The sequence below is a fragment of the Vidua macroura genome, chromosome 4 (genome assembly GCF_024509145.1).
Source record: "Vidua macroura isolate BioBank_ID:100142 chromosome 4, ASM2450914v1, whole genome shotgun sequence".
NCBI classification, from domain to species: domain Eukaryota; kingdom Metazoa; phylum Chordata; class Aves; order Passeriformes; family Viduidae; genus Vidua; species Vidua macroura.
Genome location: NC_071574.1, coordinates 59,667,286 through 59,687,621, shown reverse-complemented (window position 1 = coordinate 59,687,621; position 20,336 = coordinate 59,667,286). Strand labels below are relative to the sequence as shown.

Here is a 20,336-nt window from a genome sequence, read left to right as displayed (position 1 = left end):
GGGCACAAAGCAGGCATTTGTTTCTGCTTTAACAGGAAATCCAAACAATTGCAATGCATAATTTGGGTTTGGGAAGAATGGATTATTTTTCAGTTTTGGTCCTACTGAAGATTACCTACTTATAACTGCTCTTCAAATTTGAGTGAATGGCCACAATTATTTTAATCTTTTGGAGAGTAAGAAGGAAAAAAAAACAACAGAAATTTTCAGTAAAGTCTCTGTGACTTGTCCTATAGTACTTATTTTCATATCCTCAAAGGCCTGTCACAGCACCCTAAAACCAGGATGTTCTAAATCTATAAGGAAGAAAGCCATTCCTTGGGGAAGTTTCTGTATCTTTCCTGGACAAATGTTTTTCTTTATTTATTGATTTTAAGTAGAATATTAGCAGTTGACTTTTTTTTTAATCTCAAATTTCAAAATCCTTTCCTACTTTCATCATATCATGTTGGAGGAAAAGTCTGACCCTCCTTTCCCACAAACCAAATTCAAGGCTCCCTGAACTCCTTGATACAGTAAAAGATTTCTGAAGGCTTTCTTCAACTCCTTTATATGATATATATAACAGATCTGCAACCCTCTCATCATAAATAATAGTCCCTTCAGCATGAAACTAAGTTGCTATCAAGCATAAAAATTACCTTTTTGCAATTCTTTAGTCTGAAGATCCATACATCCTTCTTCACTTCTTGCACTTTCAGGCTGCTGTGACTAAGCACAAAATCAAAAGAAAGAAATATTGCAGATATTCAGAACAAGTATGTCTCACTCCATTCCTGCGTGTCATGATGAACATTGTCTTATCATGAACTATAAAAGTCTTCAAAAGCTTTCTTATTAAGACATCAGTACATATATTAGGAAGAACAATCAGAGCTATGTTCAACAGTACAGTATTTAGATTTGACCTTAGAGTTAACATTAGTACCAGAGATTAGCTTAAAAAAGCAGATTTCAGGAATTCAAGGTGCAACACCTACTCCGAGTTCCAAATAGCCTAGAAATGTTCACCTATACAAGGAAAAAAGGATCTGCTATGTATAACAAAGTACAGTGATCTCCCTTCAACTTGTGTTTTGGGTGGATTATTTAGGTTTGTTTGATTTTTTTTTTTAAATGAAGTTGCAGATCAACTCAAAGTTACCATTGCATAAATAATGCTATATGGAGCTAAGTGTATTAAGTCTGATATGAACATTATAAACTCAGCTACAGTTCCACATGATGGCTATACTGACACCAGAACCATGTTATGCTGGTAAACAGTGCAGCTGTTTGCAGGTGGAATATCAATAATTCCCACCAGACTGAAGCTGACTTCCACTTTCCTGAAATCCACCCTTTCATAGATGCTTGAATCTCTTAACCATGCTATCCCTCAAAAACTTATTCTCAGAGCTTGGCAAGATACATGAATGCACTCCTGCATCTGAATGAAGAATTAAACCATGTGGAATCCTGCCTACTGTGGAACACAGCCCAGACACACACACTCAGCTTTGGTCTTACACAAGCTATAGGTGACCATGAGCCCAGACACCCTGGATTACCCAGGGCGTCCCATTCTTCTGTGACGGCAGATAAGGGGCTGTAGTTATCAGAACACAGCAGCAGCAAGTGTTGCTCACATACACAAGGATGTGTGAGTCTGAAGACTGGCTAGGAAGTGATGCAACACAATGAACAGCAGTGTAGGTTTGTTTACTGGTTCAAAGGACTAAACCAATGTTTGCCAGCTCTAAGAGCTGGAGTGTGGGTGACTATTTTGCAGGCAACATGCACACATATTTTTAAAAAAAACAAACTTCAATGCCTCAGTCACAGAAGGAGTATGGCTGAAGGAGGGAATTATTCCTAACACAGAATAACATGGACAGCCCACAATTTAAAAGCCAGCTGCTTAAAAAACTACAGCTGAATAATCTCAAAATCTACTCTTTTGAAGTTCTCCAGTTTAATTTTTTAAATCTCCATTTTTGCTGCACAAAAAAATCAAAACATACAGGAAGAAACCCTAGCAAGATGTATGAATAAGCAAGAAACAGTGCAGTAAAAATTTTCAAAATAACATAAATACCTTGTCAGTTCTCAAGGTACTTTCTAGTTCTTCTGTCAACTTTGGTAAGGCTGCATTATTGCCTAATGAAATACAAAATATGTTAAAATTATCAGAATACATTATACATTTATCTCATGCTACAGTAGAATGTTATTTCTGAGTACTACCTCATAATATGGCACACAAATCCTTCCTGTGAACAACAGAAACAAAAGCCAATCTGTTTACAGCAAACCAGCTCAATAAAACCCAAACCTGGCATCTGCAAGAACACAAGTACTGCTATGTTTTCCTTAAATACAAAAGGCTTGGAAAATATGGGGTATCAGGATTTACCACACCTTACTTATGAATTCTGACTTTGGCTTTTCTTCCTTGTTTATTTATGAATTCTAACTTTGTTTTTTTCTTCTTGCTTTTCCTTCAAAAAGAAACCATCAACAGATTTTTTTAGATCAAATTCCAAACAGCAAACTACCTCTGTATTAATAAATGCAGAACTAAGAGTTAATACTAAGGATATATTTTGCTTTAAGTGACAATTAGGTCTAAATTTGTCAGCTCTAGAACCATAACCACTGATAATGTTCAATTTCTACAGAGACTGAAAACTCAGTAGTTCCTGTTAGCATCAACACAGTTTCAGAAAATCATAAAACCCCTTCCCATTTCATTTCCCAGGGGAACAACTGTATGCTTGTAACATCTTAAAAACAGGCCAGGCAACAGCATAATCACATGAGTTTTATAGTGTTTTTAGAAACCTATTTCAGAACCCTGTTTAGAAAGCTTTTCCTAAAAAAAAAGAAATACTTACAACATGATAATTCACCAATGATGCTTGCAAAGTGATTACATGATGGTTGCAGTTCACAGAATAAGTACCATTACCATTTATAAAAGCTACATCAATGGACAACAAGTATCGAGGCAAGCAACGAGTCAGGAATACTTTACTGTGTAGTATTTTACACTTTCATGGCTCATTTGCCTCTTGTATAAACAGCAAATAACATTTTTCAAGCTTACTAAACCAGCACCTTTCCTAGAAATATTCCTAAAATCCCAAAATCTGCAGAGACAGCTTTCTCAACACAAATGTCAATAAAACTAGAGAATAAAGCCAGCCTTTAAGAAACTGGACCTAAATCCACATTATATTTTTTTTTTTTAATTATAGCAAAGACAGGCATGAGAAGGAAAAGATTTAAAAAAATAGTACTTGACCAGCATAATTCCACTTTGTGGGGCATAAATAGATTTTTCTACAGTTTAATTTCCCCAAAATTTATAATGAAGTCACAACCTTGACTTTATTACAGCATCTACACAATTCATTAATGTTCAAAAAACCTGGTGCTTCAGCTACTTCAGAGTGTCAAAGAAATATAAGGTCAAAAATAGTAGGATGTTCAGTACACTGCATTTTAGGAACCAGCAACCATGCAGATTCATTTCAAATGTTAGCGTATAAAAATAGATCTGGATAAAGAATATGGTATCTTTAATGCCATATACTATCATTTTCTTTTTAAAATAGACATCTACTGTTCACTTAAAATACTTATTTAGGATAACTGGCTGATTCCTTTGTAATACAAAGCAGAACCATTTTAAGTGTATTCTTAAGACAAAATTAAGTGTAATATAGTGAATCTGAACATGACCACTAAATAGTAACCCAGAGAAAATCTGCAGTTATGATTAAGCATGGCCAATCTTAACCTTCAAAATTATCTTTCTAAAATGACGAACATATGTCAAAATGAAATGCATCCTCTTTCCTAAAGAACTTTTTGAATTTTGTAACACATTAATAATAAAAGCCATGTGTACCTCCACAATAATTACCCCTTGCAAATAACTCTACATATTGGCTGACAACTTTAAGTCAATGTATTTTAGTAATTTCTTGCACTCGAATATTTGTTTTCCAACACAACTCAGGTAATTATGCTCAGTTGGTCTTGTTCACTCAGAATCACATGCTTATTTATTTGTCACCAATTCTTAAGTGTATTAATAGCCACTTTGCAACTAATGAAGAAGTGAGGTATATCTGAACAGTACAAGTTATTCCTAACTATAATGGTAAAATGCATCTGTTTATGACAACCTATGAACTGAACAATTAAAAAAAAAAACAAATCCTCACCTGAATTAAAGGTTGCATTATTTTTCTGAAAAGTAACTTCAATGCCAGTATCACCTGTTTTGACCAAGTTGGTTTTGTCATCACTGTCATATAGCTTTTCTACATGCAATGACGTGAGGTCCCTTTTTTTCCCTAGCTCTGCTTCTATCGTTACTTCACCATGGTTGGTGTTTACAGTCACTTCATTTGCAGAAACTAAGGAGAGAGCCTGTGTCTTAGGCAGGGGAGTCCTAATTTCAGATAAGTCATTTTTTAGAAGTACGTTTGAATTTAATTTATAGTTTACATTCTTTACAGCTTCACTCTCTTTCGCTGCTTCTGAAATCGTACTAGAGAGTTCCGATGTAATGTTCTCACACAAAACATCTTCTGCTTGCTCATTGTGCTCACCTGCCTCTGGGGAAGGACTCTCAGCAGTCTCTGTACTAATCTCCACGCAAAGGGCCTCATCTACACTCAGGAGGTTCACTGCATTTTCATCTGTTTCTGTGATTTCACTGTCTACTGTGGCCTGAGATGCTGCTGATTCTGTCCTCACCCCACTCTCATGTGTCTCGTTCTCTCTACCAATAACAAGCATAGAATTCCCGCTTTTTTCTGGGCCTGTAGTTGAAAGAATGCATTCAATCTGGTTAGCAGTATTAAAAATTTCTTCACTTTTGTCTTTTACTTCTGTACTCTCAGTAGCAAGTTGACTTTCTTCTATGACTGTGAAGGTGAAGAGACTATCACATTCTTCCATTGTGCTCAGAGTGATCACTGCCCCCTCCTCCTTATCTTCTATATTTGAAGCAGTGTGTTGATCTTCGCTGTCAGTTGCAACTCTTAGCACAGGAGCTCCACATTCTCCCACAAAAATCACAGAACCTTTGCTTTTCCCATCTGCATTGAAAGCAGTTAGTCCAAATTGTTCATCTACAGTTTCAGTGGTCTCCACCACCCTACATTCCTCTGATGCATTTGCAGAGAGAATGGCACCTTCATCTCCTGCTACAATGAGCTGACTTTCAGCTTGTGGTGCTGCACTGATCAGGACTATCTCACATTCTTCTGTCATGCTTGTAGTGATCATAGCAGCTTCACATCTTCCTTCTGTTTCTGAAGCAGTGAGATTGTTTTCATCTTGCACAGCTACACTAGACATAGGAGCTTCAAAACATTCTGCTGTACTTGTAGAGATCACTAGTGTTTCATTCTTTGACTCTGCGTCTGAGATATGCTGAATTACCTCTTCTGTGACTTCACTTGACATTAGAATTACTTGCTCTTCCACAACACTTGTGGAAATCATAGCACACTCATCCTTTTCTTCCTTCCCACTAGCAGCTGGGTGACTTCCATCATCACCATTATCATCTCCTCCTGTGCTGGATTCACTAGGCATAGGAACCTCATATACCTCCATATCTACGGAAACCATAGTATTCTCATTTATTTCTTCCGTTTTCACAGAGGAGAGCTGACCATCATATTCAATAGCTGCACTTGACATAGGAGCCTCAAATTCCTCCACAATACTGGTGGAAATCATAGTGCACTCATCTTTCTCCTGCTTACTGCTGTAAGTATTCACACACTCTTTAAACTCTGTAGCTGTGCTGGGCATAGGCATTGTGTCTTCAGCGTCTATTAAGGTCATAGAGTTTTCCCCACTTTCGTTTACTCTTGCAACAGCAAGTGGACCTTCTTCAGCATCTGTGGCTGAATGTAAAGGAGCATCTTCCACTGTGCTGGTAGAGATGACATCACCTTTTACCTTTACTTCTCTGTCAGCAGGAGTATGAGAAGTATCATCCTTCTTTGGAACTGCACTACTTATAGAGGCATCAAGTCCTCTGCTGTCAAAGAAAGTCGTGGCTTTCTCATGTTTGTCTTCAGCACCAAACTGTGTCTTATCTTGCACTGCCATAGCACTAGTCATGGGACCCTCGCATTCCTCAGCATCTGAGGGAAGCAAGGTACCTTCACACTTGCGTGTCTGTGCAGCTAAGGCACCCTCATCTGCAGCACTTGCACTGGTCACGCTGCTTTCAACAATGCCTTTATCATTTCTGCAGTCTGTGCCACAATTAGCTTCTTTCTCTGCACTTGTCATGCTGTCGACAGTAAGCTTATTTATATCTGTGCCAGCCACTCCTGACTCAGCTTCCATTTGTTCAGCAACTACGCAGATAATGGAACTTTCACCTTCTTCTGCACCTATACAAATTAGTGCACTTTCACTTTCCACCCCTGTACAAGTAGAAGCATGCTCATTTTCTTCATTTCCTCTTCCTGTACTGGACACAATGTCCTCACCTTCTTCATCCTCTTCTTTTGAGCCTGTACTAGTCACAAAACCTTCATCATCACACAGACCTACACTGACTGTAGTGATAGTGGCTTCTTCCTTTGCCCTTGTACTGTTCATTAGACTTTCACATTTTTCAGTTTCTAAACAAACTACAAATCCCTCGTTGCTGTCTTCTAGCCCTGTGCAGACTGCTGAAATTTCAGCATCATCTTCTGGGGTTATGCCTGTGCTGGTCACTGCACTTTCACCATTTACAGTATCCTCAGATTTGTCACCACTAGCTCCAGCTGTGGCACTGTTGTTTGTGACCACTGCAACACACGCACCAGTTACAGTGTTTTCTCCTTGGGTATCTGTACCAGTCACAGAGCAGATGATGAAGTTATGACTTCTTTCTTCTGCACCTGTGCAAGTCACAGTACCTTCGTGTTCTTTTACTTGGCCAGCTGTCACATTGCCCCTAAATTCACCTGAGTTAACAACACTGGTTGACCCTTCACCTGTTTCTGTCCCTGCACTAGTTACAGCTCCATCGCTCTCCATTTCACCTAAGCAGGACACAGAACTTTCAAATTTGCCTGCATCTACACAAGTTGAGGTCTTTTGCTTTTCTTCGGAGCCTGCACTAGTCACAGCATCATCTTTTTCTTCTGTCCCAGCACTATTCACACTGTCTTCAATTTCTACTCCACTTGGGTTCACTGAATCCTTACCACCTTCTTCTGCATCAACCATGGTACTGTCACCATTTTCTTCTCCTTCTGTACTTGTTAGGAAGCTTTCACTTTCCGCTAATCCTTCAGTGACAACACTGCCACCACCTTCTTCAGCTGCTGCAACAGTACAGTCACCAGTATCTGCTCCTGTGACGAAACTGCAGCCCTCACTACGTTTTACCCACATGCCTGTTGTGAAACCTTCATCAGCTTCTATGCTTGTGCAGATTACCGTCACTTCACTTTCTTCTGAGCAAGTGGTTGTAGCATCACTGTCCTTTCCAGAATGTGTTGTACCCTCAGCTCCTTCTCCTCCTGTACTAGTTGCCATTGCAGTGCTCTCAATGATCTTTTCAGTGCTAGTTCCTATCACACTAGCAGGATTTTTTTGTGGGCTGCTATACAACAAACTAAGTTTACTACTTCCTGCACTGGTACCTACAGCATTACTTTCATTTTTGTCTTCCATGCTAACCACATTAGTCCCTTCTTGCCCATTAGCTATAACAGAGCCTTTGAAGCTTTCCTCAGGAACTCCTTCAGGCACTAAAACAGAGGAAGACTGGATCATATCATCAGTGTCATGCACCTTGTTCTTTTCCACACTATCCATCATTGTGCTTCTTTCTCCCTTTGTGGAAGGATCTATATTCAAGCATTCTCTTCCTTTTCTTCTTGGGGTAAGTTCTTTTGTTGTTACATTTCCACGATATTCAGTTATGCCAGACATCAAGTTTTCCTCTTTTCTTTTTAACTTCCTATATTGAGAGCCTTCTGACTTTGCTGCTTCATTGTAATCTTTCCGCCTACATAACCCAGCTGTACTGTCTTCCACTGCCTGTTCATCAGGCCGGGACACCTCATTAACTTTTTCCACACTGTTTGCCATGACGGTGTTGTCACCATCATCTTTCATGACAGAACTTGGCACTGCACGATCTTGCTCCATGTATACAACCTGTGCTGTATCATTCTTCAAAAGGAAAGCATCTTCCAATAAGGAAGTCCCATCTGAATTGTGGCATTCTTTAGACATGGTACCTAAAGAGTCTGTAGAATCTGAGAAATCCATATCCATGGACTTTGCATCAGCAGCATCTTCTCTTGAAGAATTAATTGCTAAAGGAATATCATCTGAATTAGAATTTATCACAGTTCTTAAATTCTTTGGTCTTCTGCTATCTTTTGAAGCCTGATCCTTACTAGATGCATTCTTTAAGGTTCTACCACTTGTTTCATACACAATACTTGTTTTATAAGCCCCTTGTTTACTGGGACCTTGAGCCATGGAAGCTTTTTTGGACAAAGGGTCTAAGGCACCAACTTGTTTATTTGAAGTATCTCCTTGTTCACCAGTTTTTTCAGCTGCGGGCAGAAACTGTGATTCACAGGCTTCAGGATCTGACAAGCTGTGTTTTAACTCCTTATTTGAGATAGAACGAGATCCTTTTTGTTTTACTGCACACTTGGCATCTGTGGCTTGGAGAGAGTTTTGAATGTTTTTTCCATCAATGTTAGATGCATCCTGTGCTTTTGTTTTTTTCAAATCAAGTTCAATCAGCTCTTCCTCATGACCAGCATGCAAGTCATCATTATTCATTGTCGCCTTTTGGAGGGCTGGAACCTGGTTGCTTGCAGTTGTGCTAGCTGATTGCTTTTCCTCCTTAAGTAAATCTTGGTTTGATATATTGCCTTTCCTATTTTCACAGGATAACTTCTTGCTTTGTTTTTTATCCACTGCCATTGTGACATTAGATAATCTTTCATACCCACTCTCTATTTCTTTAGTATCTTTATCTTCCAATTTGATGTTCTCTTCCTTCTTCTTTATTTCCTTGTTGCTGTGCTTTAAGTTTCTGCTTTTATGACCTTCAGCAGAGAACCTTCTTTCTAGTTTGGAATTACTTAAATCTTTATCACTTCTGTATTTCTCTTTTACAGCCCCTTTTTCTCCAGAATGTAACTTAACTCTGTGACTAAAGTCTTTTTGTGATCCCTGAGTTGACTGTGGGCCACTTGCAAGCTGAAACTCAGCACCACTCTCCTCCAAACCTTTATCTTCATTCCTGGATTTGTGCTGTTTATCTGAATCACTGTCTTCCATGCTCTTATCTTTGTCTAGTTTCTGTCCAGTGTCTTGTTTTGTTAATTCCTGTAATTCTGCTTCAGATGCTTTGAACTGTTTACTATGACTCTTTGACTTGGACTTTAACAAAACCTTGTCTTCTGCAAGGCTCTTAGATCTTCGTCTATCTTTATGAACACCATCTTCAAGTTTTACATTACTATCAGAGTTAGTTGATTCTATTTCATGTTTATCTTCTGAGTAGCTTTCGCTCCTTCTGTGTGATATTGAACCAGGTTGCTTTGAGGCACTTAGGGAATCCTTCTGTGGCTTAGAATCACTCAAGGACCTTTTGGTCTTGTATTCCACTCTTGATTTGTCTGTTGAGAGACGTCTGTCCTTTTTGTTGTCTTTCCGCAGCAATTCTTCAGCTTTTAAGGCTGAATCAGAAGAGTTTTTACCATCTTTTCCTGTTACTGATACTCTCCGTTCACTTCGGTGTTTACTTTTTCTTTCACATTTGTCATCTGAGGAAACCTTTATTTGTTGATTATGTTTTTGTCCACCATCCTCTCCTTTCAAACTTCGCTCAAATGAATGAAGTTCAACATCTTCACCTGACTTGTGAATACCATCTCCTTTATATTTGTGCTTTAAAGGAAGTTTATCTTCTAAAGCAGTTCTTTCCTTTTCATTTTTATCTCTGTAAGACTTGGCTTCTTTTTTGGCAGAATTTCTCATATGTTGAATTTCTGCATCACTATCTTTTTTGGGGTGTTTTTCATTCTTAGATATAGATTTCTGCTTCTGTGGTTCATCAATATTGACTTCTGCTTTATCCAGTTGTTTTTTTGCATCCCGTGTTTCGCTGTCCTGCTGAGCTCCTTCAGCCTGAAGAGAAGTGGAGGTTTTTCTTTTATGTTCTTTTTCTGCTTTAGAATCACTTTTGCTTTCCTCAGCTGAATGTCCCCATTCCGAAAGTCTTCTAAGTTGTTTACAGATTTCATTTTTTCCATGATTGTGCTTCAATTCTTTGGAAGAATTTTTTTCACAGGTCTACAAAAGAGATTTTTAAAATATATATAAATATACATTACACAGTTCCCTCACTTATGTGCCTGAACAGAACTGGCAAGCACAAAATCCTGAAAAAAACCATAACACACTAGGGAATACACTTAACATTGTAATAAAAATTCATTTTAGCCAGAAAATGAAAATTGCCATTTTCCTTTCAGCTATCTGCTATAGTGGAAAAATTGAAAGCAGAAGAAGTTAGCCTTAAGCTGTCTGAACTTCATTATTTTTTCTTCATATGATAATTTTTCTAAAATGACTATAAAAGGTTTTTGAATAGACAATCACAATTTCAAGTACTCTGTAAGCTACTTTAAATAGCTATCATGCCATCTGGTAAAACAAAACTGTAACTAAAAATCTGAAATTAAACAACACACCAAAACCTAAAAAAGATACATCTAGATTTCTACTTGAACTTCTACTCCCACCTTTTTTAATTTAAATAATGTTATTCATAAAATTCTCACCATAAATTTTTTCTTTCCTTTTGTGTTTGGAGCACAGTCAGTTTTCCTTTAACTTTCCAGTGAGAAGTTAAAATAGATCAAGCTCAAGTCTTTGCATATAAAAGACACTGCTCTTTTTAAAAACTCAGCATGCTTCACAGATTAGGGCTCAAACTGCATCTCAGGTTCTACTACAACATGCATCAGCACTGAATACACAGAGCACATTTCAGTGGCTACTGGAATTCAGAAAACATTACTACAGTGATGTCAGATCACTAATACAACTGAAGGAACAGGCAGGGAAAAACTTTGGAGTGAGAACAAATGCACGTATATGCAGCTTGGTGTGGACATATGAAAGAGTACTATCAGAATTAAAAGGAAGATTGTAAGATTTATCCTTAAGAGACACCTACCTCATTTGTCTTTTGCATTTCTTTAGAATCTTCTTCAGATGGCTCATTTTTCTTTCTGCAGCTATCTTCAGCATGCCTGAAACAGGTATTTGGACAATTTAACAAAGAACAATTGGTACCAGTCTATCACTACTTCACAAACTTTCTACTTTCAAAGCTGAACACGAGAGAGAAATGCCCACTAAAAATACAGAAACTGAGCATGATGACCAAACTTTTGACTAACTAATTCACCCAGGCTTTTTTCTCTTGCAAAATTATATATATCAGCTTCAAAAATACCCTGAATACCAGTGCTTTTAAGCAGTGTTAGTATGACATTAGTACTGTTACTGTCCCTGTAAAATGGGTAAAAGTTCTCCTTGCCCCATATTTACCTATATATAGACAGTTATTCACAAACGTATGTAGCTACATGAAACATCTATCTAAAGAAGCAGCCAACTTGACTTGCCTATTAGATGCACGAACATGTAAAAGCTCTCTATTCTCATGCCTTTATTACCATTCTGTGAAAAGCCTCAAAGACTGCTGCTGCAGTCTGAGCTGCAACATACTGAATCAGCTGTAATTTTTCTGCAAGAATTTCATGTTTATTAGTAACAATATTATGCAAATATTTTAAGAAAAAAACTGTTTAAATGGATAAGGCTAAGTACAAAGTTGAAAAGAACCTTTCCAATCTGCAAAAATTAATATTCAAAACATTAAGTGCTTTTGAGCAAACACATAAATACCTTGAATCTCTTTTTCTTTTTCTGCTCAGGGCCACTTTTTTTTCCAAAAATTTCTGTTCTTTAAGCACATCCTTAATGCTGGTACTAGTTGTTTTTGACTCTAGACTTTTTGATGAAGGTTCTTCTAATTGCAAGCCACTTTTTCCTAAAATAATACACAAATTATGAAATACATACATATCATTATATTAATGCTTCAGCTATAAACATGACAGAAAGCAGTATAGAGAGTATTAAGGTGTAGCAGAGAATAGCAGTTAGACAGGTGTTAATTAAGCTTAAGCAGTGTAATGGATATATGAAAAAGTGAAGAAGAAATGCTGTATCAATATTTTGCATTATATTTTTTTCTGTTACACCACTGTTGTGATGTTGGGTTATTAAAGGAAGGAAATGACTATAGCCCTATATGACCATTATTCAAAGCTGAATGTTTTATTCTACAGAGGGTAAGCGAGAGCAGGGTGATGTGGGCTACTCACAGCCTTTCTTCTCATACCTTTAGCATTCTGATTTCCAGTTTTTAGGGATTTCGTCTTTTCTGCAGCCTTCTGTTTACGTTTTTCTTCAAGTCTCTCTCTGTTAATTCGTCTTCTAAGGAGTCTCTCTTCTTTTTCTTTGGCCTGGAGACACAAAACCAAGGAAAACAATTTATCATTAGACCAAAGAGTATTCTTTGACTACAAATATAAGTCTAAACCCTGTAGAAAACTGTAGAATAAGGCAAACTAAAACATAAATACACCTTAGAAATAATATAAAAGTTAATGGAATCCTCTAATATTTTTGTGAAGTTAAATTAGCTGAGTTGCAGAATTTCCTTGCTGCTCAACACTGCAGACTGAAGCTATGCAACCTTCTCAAAGAAAGTATGTTTTATCTGTATGTATATACAATAGATACATATTTATTATAAGTATAAATGTATGTATCTGGCCAACAGAGAAAGTCTAAAAGAACTGCTGCTCCCTCTTCTCTGTGCTGGCCCTTCTGCCACAGAACAGAGTGCACATGCTTAAATCTGTTTCCGTTCTCATTGGCTGTAGACTTGCTACAAACTACTGATTTCATGGTCAGCAAGGACTACATTTGTAAAGAGCTGAGGTAATGCAGTACCCTGCAGTACTCAACACAAGCCTGATCTACTAAAAAGCTCCACTGAAGGCAAGCTGCAGGTAGATATGGGCTACTTTTTCATCCAAATTGTCATGGTATTTTGGCAGGAGGGGAAGGAGTTAGAAAATTCCGTCATTGTTTTACTATAACGAGCAGAGCAAAGTGCTGTGCTGGAAAGCAGATCATGCCATACTGATGGAAACCTGAAGAAAGGAGAGCTGTAGTACAAGGAGAAAAAAAAAACCTGAAGGGAGAAGAAACTGAAGACTCCTCCTCGCACAAACCATCACCAACCAGAAGTGGAGTTTCTGCTCTAAAAAGTTTTGGGGCCAGAATGTGAGCAGTGGCAAAACCCGCACTCACAATGGACTGACGGCGCTGTTCTACGGTTCGTTCATCATCAGAATCACTGAAGTATTTGGAGTACAGGAAAGGCTTGCGAACATAAGCGTGGCGAACAGGCTTGGCTTTCCCATCACTCAGCTCGTTCGCATGGGGCTTCGTCTTACTTTGACTGTTTTTCTCCTCTTCATCTAAGGAAAGGTTGGTGAGTGTAGAGATATACTGATAAATTAGGACAGTGCTTTCAACATAACTTTTGAGAAGGCAAAGCTACTCAAAATATATCAACCATTATTTACTTTAAAACCATAAACAGTTAATAAAACGAAAACCTTTTAGTATCAAAATATCACTAGATTATGAAAAAATCAAAAGTGCATTGATGCGTTTGTGTACATCACTCAGCCAAAAAACTGCATGACAGAAGCCCAGTAATAAACCAGGACACAACAACTGTGCTTACCCCGCTTGCCTCTAATCCCACTATCCCTTTACACTTAGTATTTAGTAGCTAGCTATGCATGAGAAGCCAATATAATTTTTTCTATGTATTAAATTCTAGTTCTCCCCACACCAAAAGTATCAGTACAGTATTTGAGTACATAAAAACTAGTTGGATTAATGAAATACATACACAAAACACACTGTTGGTTACACACATCTAAGTATTAATCAAGTAAAAATGAATAAATCTATTCCAGTTTTATCAGGATTACTAGAAATAGTGCGACACTGTATAAATTATTTATATTCATGAAACATACTTAAGGCTTGCTTTCATTTCATAAATATTTAGTCATAACTGAACACAATCTGTCATGTTTCAAAGTCAGACCAAAGCCAGAGAATACACAAGTGATTCAGTGCTTCTAAATTACATTTTTAGAGCAGAAAAGGTAAGCTGTGAGCATACTAGAAAGAACTCATTCAGGTATTAAGGAATTCTGCATTATAAAGTGGAAAGTTTTATTTACTGCAGAAATCAGAGTCTGAAGTCTGTACTACACAGGCAGAACACAAATAGGCAACACAGTCAGTGAAATTACTTGGTGTTTCTGAACTTTTAAAGCTAGATCCATTCCCATTCTTTCTACTGTGGCCAAGCTTCTGAATCCTAAGGCTCTAAACCCAGTCTGATCTACAAAGTCAGCTACAACCACTACCCTGGGATCACAAAGCACTCCAGTGCTATTCCAAGTTCATGGCAGATGGGAGGTGAAGACACCCTGCAGAACAGTGACATTCAACATTATGTGCTTTTGTCACCTATGTAATACTGTAGCATAAAAAAAATTTACAATGTTTAGCGTATACTATATTATATGAATAAAAATATTCAAAAATAAATCCACTACTCATCTTTTGCAAGTGCACAAATATTATTCAGTTGACATCCAAAACCTCTCTCATAGGTAGGTACAATATTGCAAACTCTCATATATATGACATGGTACATTCAACAAAAGCATTACATACTCTTTATTGCCAGTTAACAATGTAATTATTTTACCACCTGATGTGATCTCCCCCTCTTCAGTACTGTCAGAAATTACAGGCTCATCTTCGCTCTCCTCTTCAAAGGAAGAAAGGTCACTGGTATGGACAGAGCTGACTGTGATGTCACTGAGTACATCCATATCTGAATCTATTAACATATTTTCTTGCAAAGGAAAAAGTAAAAACAAAGAGCTGTAAGGCAGCACACTGAGTTTGTTAAACTTCTCCTAACAAAACATCAATTTTGTCACTGAAAACAAAACTATGTTAAGAATTAGAAATAAGAAAACAAAATTATAACACTAATGAAATAACCAAGCTAACTCTGGTTTATTCAAAACAAAAATCACCCTGAGGTAGAACTATAAACTTTAAATGAGGACTGAAACTGTTGAGAGAACTTGCCAGATTAAGATGACCAATCACACACCTGAGAAATCAAAGGTCATCTGACTCCTAATTCAGGTACCTCAGTTAAGAGAGATGGACTAAATCCAATTGTCATTAGCAGACCAGTTTGCCAGACCTAGCAGAAAACTTACATTCTAAACATATTGATTCAACTCCTAAATTAACTTAAAAACCTCACTTCTTATTCATATTTTGAGGAAGAACATTGCCCACACCATACCTTCTTTAGTGCTTTCAGCTGTTTTATGTTTATTGCTATTTTTTTCTGGAACTAAGTGTTTCACTGGTTCTGACTCTTTTGCTTGTTTTTCTTCTTTTGACTTTGTAGTATCATCACTTTTCTTTGAATGATCAGATTTCTTGTCAAGCTTTTCCTTCTTTTCTTTTCTTCTTTCACTTTTTTCACTGCTTTCTGGTTTCTTGTCAGATTTATCCAATAATTTACTCTTTACATCTTCACTTTCCTGTGGAATATCTTTACTTGTAAACGTATTAGTTTCCTTTGCTGAATTTTTTATTTCTTCACTTTGGCAGGGAAGCTCATTTAAATCTTCACACTTTGCAAGTGTTTCAGCCCCTTCTCCAGAAAGGTCACAAATTGCTTTCTCTTTGTCTGGCAAGTCCTCTGCATTTCTCTCTTTATCACTACTACCATCCACACTCTGCTGAGATGAGAGTTTTTTTGCAACTTTGTCATTGTTCTTGGGATTTGAGGTCTCTGTTGAAGCCCTGGCAGCACTTGCTTCTTGATTAAGAGAAGTTATTGTTTCCAAAATGGACATTGCATCACTAGCTACATTAGCACTTGGAGTTGTAGCAGAGACACCTTGAATAGTAAGAAAGAACAGTTTTACTTCACCCTAGTTTCCATAATTCTGTTCTGATAGAAGGTTAAACATGTGAAGAGAATAAGCACTCTCTACAAAATACATATATCTAACTAAAATATTTGACTAACTTTGCCTAGAGAGATTTTGGCTAAAAAAAAAAGAACTGAACAAAAATCTCCAAGACATTGTGTTCCTGCAGCAAGCACCGTATGATTACTAGATCCATTTTGCTCTGTGACACACCACTGTTCCTGAGCTCTGCCTAGAGAAAGTGAGGATTGTCAATGGGAGGGACATCTGAACACAGCTTTGTTCAATATTACCAACATCCTAAGTAGGATGACGACTCTGGCTAAAATACTACGTGTATAATATATATTCTATGTATATATATGTATATACACTGCAAGCGAAAGCTGGTAGCTCACACCTCTAATATCTCCATAAATGTCATGGAAAATCGACTCAGCATATTGACTATATAACAAGACTATCAGAAATACCTTATCACTTTCCTGTCATTTTAGAACCAGCTCTGAAGATGGACGACTAAGCATTAAGTAGACTAGCACTGAGAACTGCAGGTGGCTTGTTAACCCATTTCAAAGGAAGTGAGCTTCACAGGATAAAGGCTTGGATTTAAACAAATAGATGGATGGCTGTGGAGTCTCATAGAACAGGAAAGAATGGACAATTACCTGCAGGAGTGTTTAGAAGTTGATACAGGTAATATTAGGACCGTAGCCATCCAAATTTTATCACACAGAGCAACTGCACATGTAATTGTCTCTTAAATAATTCTTTCGTCTCTACTGACAGACAAAAAAGTTGCATCATTCTTCTCTTATACCTCTATGGCTTATCTGATCCTATAATACTGAGACCAACTTTTCTTCCCACAATGAACTGATCCCTCAATCTCATGCAGAAGTGAGAGAGTGACATGGTCATAATAGCTTGACATCTGTTTTGCTTTCTACATTTAAACACAGAGTAAGAGACAAGTGTTCTGGCATGCTGCCTGGAGTTCAGTTTGCTAATACTGACACTAACAGTGTTATGGTAGCAGAAAGCCTAGTCAATGATTCTGCTCTCTTAAACCCCATTCTTTTGTTAATAGACTGCTCAGAGAAATGGTAGAATACCTTGTACTGTAACAGAAGCATCTGCTTTCTCCTCACTTGGAGACGTACTGGGGCCTCCCTCCTCTTTGTGATTCCACGTGGCTAAAAATTCATGGACAGCTTTTTCCACCTGAGGTCTGAATGTGTGGTTGATCTTTGGGTCCACAACCTGAGAAATAATTCTGTCAATTCCCGATTCCAACATTCCAGACCTGGAACAAAGTTACATAAATTAGTATGAAGAATTAGTTTTTAAGAACATATTAATAAAATATGGTCATTTAGATGTGCTCCAGTGTTTTCTGCGCATTCCCACAGCTATGCACTTAGTCTGTGCCTTACCCGTAAGAAAAAATGTGCTAGAGAAACAAAACAATCCAAGCAACACATGGAATTAATACAACAAGCAGCCTGTTGTAATATCATTAGCGGTTACAAGTGTCATCAAACTGCAAAAACAGTATTTTGGAAAAAAATTTAGAAGAAACTTTGTATTACGAATTACCACAGCAAAAAAGAGATGAATTATAGATGGCGTGAGGCATAAATAACTACTATACCACTCATCACTACCCTAAGTTACTTTCTGCCCAGCATTAGGTGGCAAGTTCTGCAGCTTTATCGAACACATTTAGCCCTCAGTAAAATAAAATAAAAAAGAAAACACACAGCTATAAAGCTTATTTTTTTAGACCCCTGTAGTCTTTTGTGGGACATATGCTACCTCTTGTCATTATTGCTTCTTTAACAAGAAACAACAGTTGCTCCCACTCCTTACAAACCAAACAGTCCTCAGTATAAGTTATCACCATGATAGTATATGATACCACCACAGCACAAATGATTAAGTTTGTTCCCAAATCCATGGTTTGACCCAATTTAATAGCCATGGTACTTTGAAGAAATTTCCTGATGTTTCTTATGAGTCTAAGATTTTGGGAAGACTGAAGGAACCTTCATGAAATAATGTAACATCAAGTTAAAGTGTCTGACATAATTTTAACATAACATTTAAAGTCTCTTCTCTGTCCAGATAGATTTAAATCCATTTTTCTATTTTGTGACTAGCTTTATACTTTGCTGAGTTTAGTCTGTGAAATGTTTCTCCTTAGCTCTAAAAATAATAATTGCAATTTTATTAACACCTCTCTTAAAAGAAAAAGTAAAGGTAGCCTTTAGCTAGGGGGCTACATCTCAAGTCAAAATCGAGGTTTCCACCCCTGCATAAACTCGGACCAGATCAAAGAACATCTGCAGTCTAGTTCTGACTAATACTGAGGGCGAGTTACTACCTCCAGTAGTATTACATTTTAAACACTGAGGGGGGAAAACAACCCAACTTCTTCAGAGGTTTCTCTGAAGAAAACAACCCATTTTACACTGACCCAGACCCTTTGTCACCTATCACAGTACACGAGCATGTTCAGAGAAACCCCAGAGCTGTCACTTACTTGAGAACCTGCTGTCTAATGTTATTTCTCAGCTGGTTCTTGTTGAGATGAGGACTCCAGGTATGAGTTGCCAAATGGTTGGAAACAAAGTTGTCAACGCGCTGTCTCAAATTCTGGTAGGCAGGCTAGAAGGCAACAGCAGAGAGGTTGGACTGGAAGGATCATATAAGTGGCTGGTTATCCTCTCGGAGGCCAGGCTGGTACAGCAAGGAGCCCCGTCGGAACCCCCGGTGCTCTGCAGGCGCAGCCGCTGCCCTGCGGCGGTGGCAACGCGTTAAACGCTGCCCCGCCGGACCCTGCGCGAACCAGGTGTGCATGACCGTGCGTGCACGGCCGGCCAGCCCGCGCTCCCCGCCGAACACGGGGCTCCGGCTTCACTCCCCCGGCCGCGAGCGGAGCCGGAGCCCCGCGCGGGCCCAGCGGCCGCTCCGCACCGAGCGCGCTGCCCCGGGCCGGGCCCGTCCCCGATCTGCCAGAGCCCGGGACGCTGGGACCCCCCGAGCCTCCGCTCCCGCCCGCCCGCACCTTGGTGTCCACGTCGGCCAAGCAGTCGCGGCGGAACTGGTCGAAGAGCCCCTGGCTCTTGAGGTGGTTAACGATCATGGAGACCAGCTCGGGCTCGGCCGCGCCGCCCCCCGCGCCGGCCCCGGCCCCCGGCAGCGGCGGCGGCTGCTGAGGGGGCGGCGGCGGGGGCGGCGGGGGCTGGGGGTTGGTGGCCATGGGGGCGGCGGGGCGGCGGCGGCTGCTGCCGGCGGTGCCGGCCGGGCCCCGGGACGGGGCTGCTCAGCGAGCAGCGGCGGCGCTGACCCCGGAAGCGGAAGGGGACGGCGGGAGGAAGCGGCGCGGGGGAAGGCGGAGGCGCCGCCGCCGAGAGCGGCGCCATCGGCGCGGGACGAGCACTGGCGGGGCCGCGCGCAGCCGCCGCGGGCCCTGCACAGGGGCGGAGGGGGCGGAGCCGCTCACGGCCCCCAGGCCGGTGCGACCCCAATCCGCCGGGCTGAGGGGGGAGAGGAGCGGCCGTGGCGCCGCTCGGCCTCCGCCCGCCGCGCACACGGCCCCCCCGCGCGGCGCGGCCGCCGCTGGGCGCTGCGGGCACCGCGGGCGCGCCCCTCTCCCCGGCCGCCCCGCGCCGCTGCCGCACTCCCGGCGGCGACGCGCGGCCCCGCCCCGCGGCCCGCCCCTTCCTGCGCCCGCCGCCATCACGGTGCGGGCGGCGCCGCGCGCTTCCTCCCCCAGGGGCGGGGCGGGACCGCGCGGGGTCACCGGCGGCGGAAGGGGATGGGGATGGGGATGGGAATGGGGATCGGGATCGGGATCGGGATCGGGATCGGGATCGGGATGGGGATGGGGATCGGGATCGGGATCGGGATCGCGCCGCTCGGGACATCTGGGGGCTGCTCCTGCCTGACAACGGGCACTGGCTGCCCTCCCGCCCCGTGCGACCTCAGGGGCCGCTGTCGCCGCACCCCTGGAGGAAGCAGCTGGAAGATGATACTTAAAATACTTGAATTTAAGCTTGGGACCTTTACATATCAGTGCGTTCTCGTGTGCTCTTGTAAAAGAAATGTCTTCAACCCATTTCTTGTTTCCTGATT

At 40.2% G+C, this 20,336-nt stretch overlaps 1 protein-coding gene across 3 annotated transcripts in view; it reads right to left on the bottom strand.

Annotated features, from left to right (window-relative positions):
- BOD1L1 (biorientation of chromosomes in cell division 1 like 1) overlaps positions 1 to 19,461 on the bottom strand; it is a 36,930-nt gene extending 17,469 nt beyond the window's left edge. For 2 of the 3 annotated variants that reach the window (XM_053974968.1, XM_053974969.1), the window contains exons 1-12: positions 19,267 to 19,461; positions 18,742 to 18,866; positions 17,312 to 17,502; positions 15,557 to 16,162; positions 14,942 to 15,088; positions 13,450 to 13,619; positions 12,470 to 12,593; positions 11,971 to 12,115; positions 11,234 to 11,309; positions 4,215 to 10,344; positions 2,078 to 2,139; positions 642 to 711 (exon numbers count right to left, since the gene is read on the bottom strand). In XM_053974968.1, coding sequence (XP_053830943.1) covers positions 642 to 711; positions 2,078 to 2,139; positions 4,215 to 10,344; positions 11,234 to 11,309; positions 11,971 to 12,115; positions 12,470 to 12,593; positions 13,450 to 13,619; positions 14,942 to 15,088; positions 15,557 to 16,162; positions 17,312 to 17,502; positions 18,742 to 18,866; positions 19,267 to 19,461 — 8,041 coding nt within the window. The remainder of the gene's footprint in view (positions 1 to 641; positions 712 to 2,077; positions 2,140 to 4,214; positions 10,345 to 11,233; positions 11,310 to 11,970; positions 12,116 to 12,469; positions 12,594 to 13,449; positions 13,620 to 14,941; positions 15,089 to 15,556; positions 16,163 to 17,311; positions 17,503 to 18,741; positions 18,867 to 19,266) is intronic. The other variant, XM_053974970.1, reaches the window with a different exon arrangement.
- Between the last annotated feature and the right edge of the window lie 875 nt (positions 19,462 to 20,336).